This window comes from Anarrhichthys ocellatus, unplaced genomic scaffold, assembly GCF_004355925.1.
Source record: "Anarrhichthys ocellatus isolate YVR2014 unplaced genomic scaffold, GSC_Weel_1.0 scaffold8063, whole genome shotgun sequence".
In the NCBI taxonomy this organism is placed as follows: domain Eukaryota; kingdom Metazoa; phylum Chordata; class Actinopteri; order Perciformes; family Anarhichadidae; genus Anarrhichthys; species Anarrhichthys ocellatus.
This window is the reverse complement of record NW_022288037.1, coordinates 1-1,452: the sequence shown is the minus strand read 5'-3', so window position 1 is coordinate 1,452 and position 1,452 is coordinate 1. Positions and strand designations below refer to the sequence as shown.

At 47.2% G+C, this 1,452-nt stretch overlaps 1 protein-coding gene across 1 annotated transcript; it reads right to left on the bottom strand.

The window, feature by feature from the left end:
* Window positions 1-234: 234 nt before the first annotated feature.
* LOC116380635 (cyclin-dependent kinase 5 activator 2-like) lies at window positions 235-1,442 on the bottom strand (the record flags this gene model as incomplete). Its single annotated transcript, XM_031842537.1, has 2 exons — window positions 235-594; window positions 1,272-1,442. Coding segments are annotated over 2 exons (531 nt in total), but the record flags the coding sequence as incomplete, so codon positions are not given.
* Window positions 1,443-1,452: the final 10 nt, after the last annotated feature.

Sequence of the window (1,452 nt, the reverse complement as noted above, 5' to 3'; positions counted from 1 at the left end):
CATTTTCTGACTGTCATCCTCCCTTTTTTTCTCCTGCTTCTCACCCTCTTTCACTTTCTTATTCTCTCTATATTTCTCCTTCTCCTTCTCCCTGTCCCTCTCCCTTTCCTTCTCCATTTCCTTCTCTCTCTCCCTTTCCTTCTCCTCCTTCTCCCTTTCCTTCTCCCTCTCCTTCTCCCTCTCCCTCTCCCTTTCCTTCTCCCTCTCCTTCTCCCTCTCCTTCTCCCTCTCCCTCTGCTTCTCCCTTTCCTTCTCCCTTTCCTTCTCCCTCTCCTTCTCCCTAGATCCTCCCTGGTTCTTCAGGTCCTGAAACACCTCGGTGAAGAAGTGTGGGTCGGCATTGATTCTCAGCATGTCAGCACTCAGCCAGTCGATCAGCTCCAGCGCTCTCTCCCAGAATGCATCACGGCTGGACTCCACTAGGAAAGGTTTCAGGGGGTACGAGATCTCGTTGCCCAGGTAGGAGTAGGCCAGGTAGAGACAGGTGAGGAAGGTAGCGTGGAGCTCCTGCTCTGAAGATATGTCCTCGTCCACCGCCTCCCTGCACAGCAGGTACACAAAGACCAGACTGGCAGGACTGATGAAGCACTGGTCCTACAGGGGGACAAGAAGAGTAGTACTACTTAGAGAGTAGTACTATAGAGACAGAACAAGTAGTACTGCAGAGAGGAGAGAACTAGTACTGCCGAGGTCAGATAAACGTGTACTACTTCCAAAGCATTGAACTTTGGGGGCGGAGCCTTCTCCATTGCTGGCCCCTCCCTCTGAAACTCTCTCCTGAACATAAACATTCTCCCCCACATCCTGTTTAAATCTGCTTTAATCTTTAATCTATTGTTATAATAATCAACGCAAGGTAATCGTTTGTTTTGTTCTTCTTATTGATATGTTTTTACCATGTTAAGAGCCTCTGAGTACCTTTTAAAGCATATACTAGTACACATACTAATAAAGATACTTATAAACATAATTACACATTTTAGCAAGGATGGACACAATAAGACAGAAATAAATGAGCTAGTATGGTTTGTTATTGAAGTCTGGGGACTAGTTTGAGGACTAGATGTGGAAGTCTGGGGACTAGTTTGAGGACTAGATGTAGAGGTCTGGGTACTATAGTTTTGAGGACTAGATGTAGAGGTCTGGGGACTAGTTTGAGGACTAGATGTAGAGGTCTGGCGACTAGTTTTGAGGACTAGATGTGGAAGTCTGGGGACTAGTTTGAGGACTAGATGTAGAGGTCTGGGGACTAGATGATAAATGAAACCGACCTGCCAGCCTTGAACCAGAAGCGCTCGGTCAACGTTTCTGAACCACAGGACAATCTGATTGGACGAGAGCTCCTTCAGTTTGACACAACGCCGACACAGAAAGTCTGAAAGACATCGAAGGAGCTCACCTGTGGATGCCTGCAGAGGAAAGGAGACAAGGAGAAGATACCAGGAGAGAGGA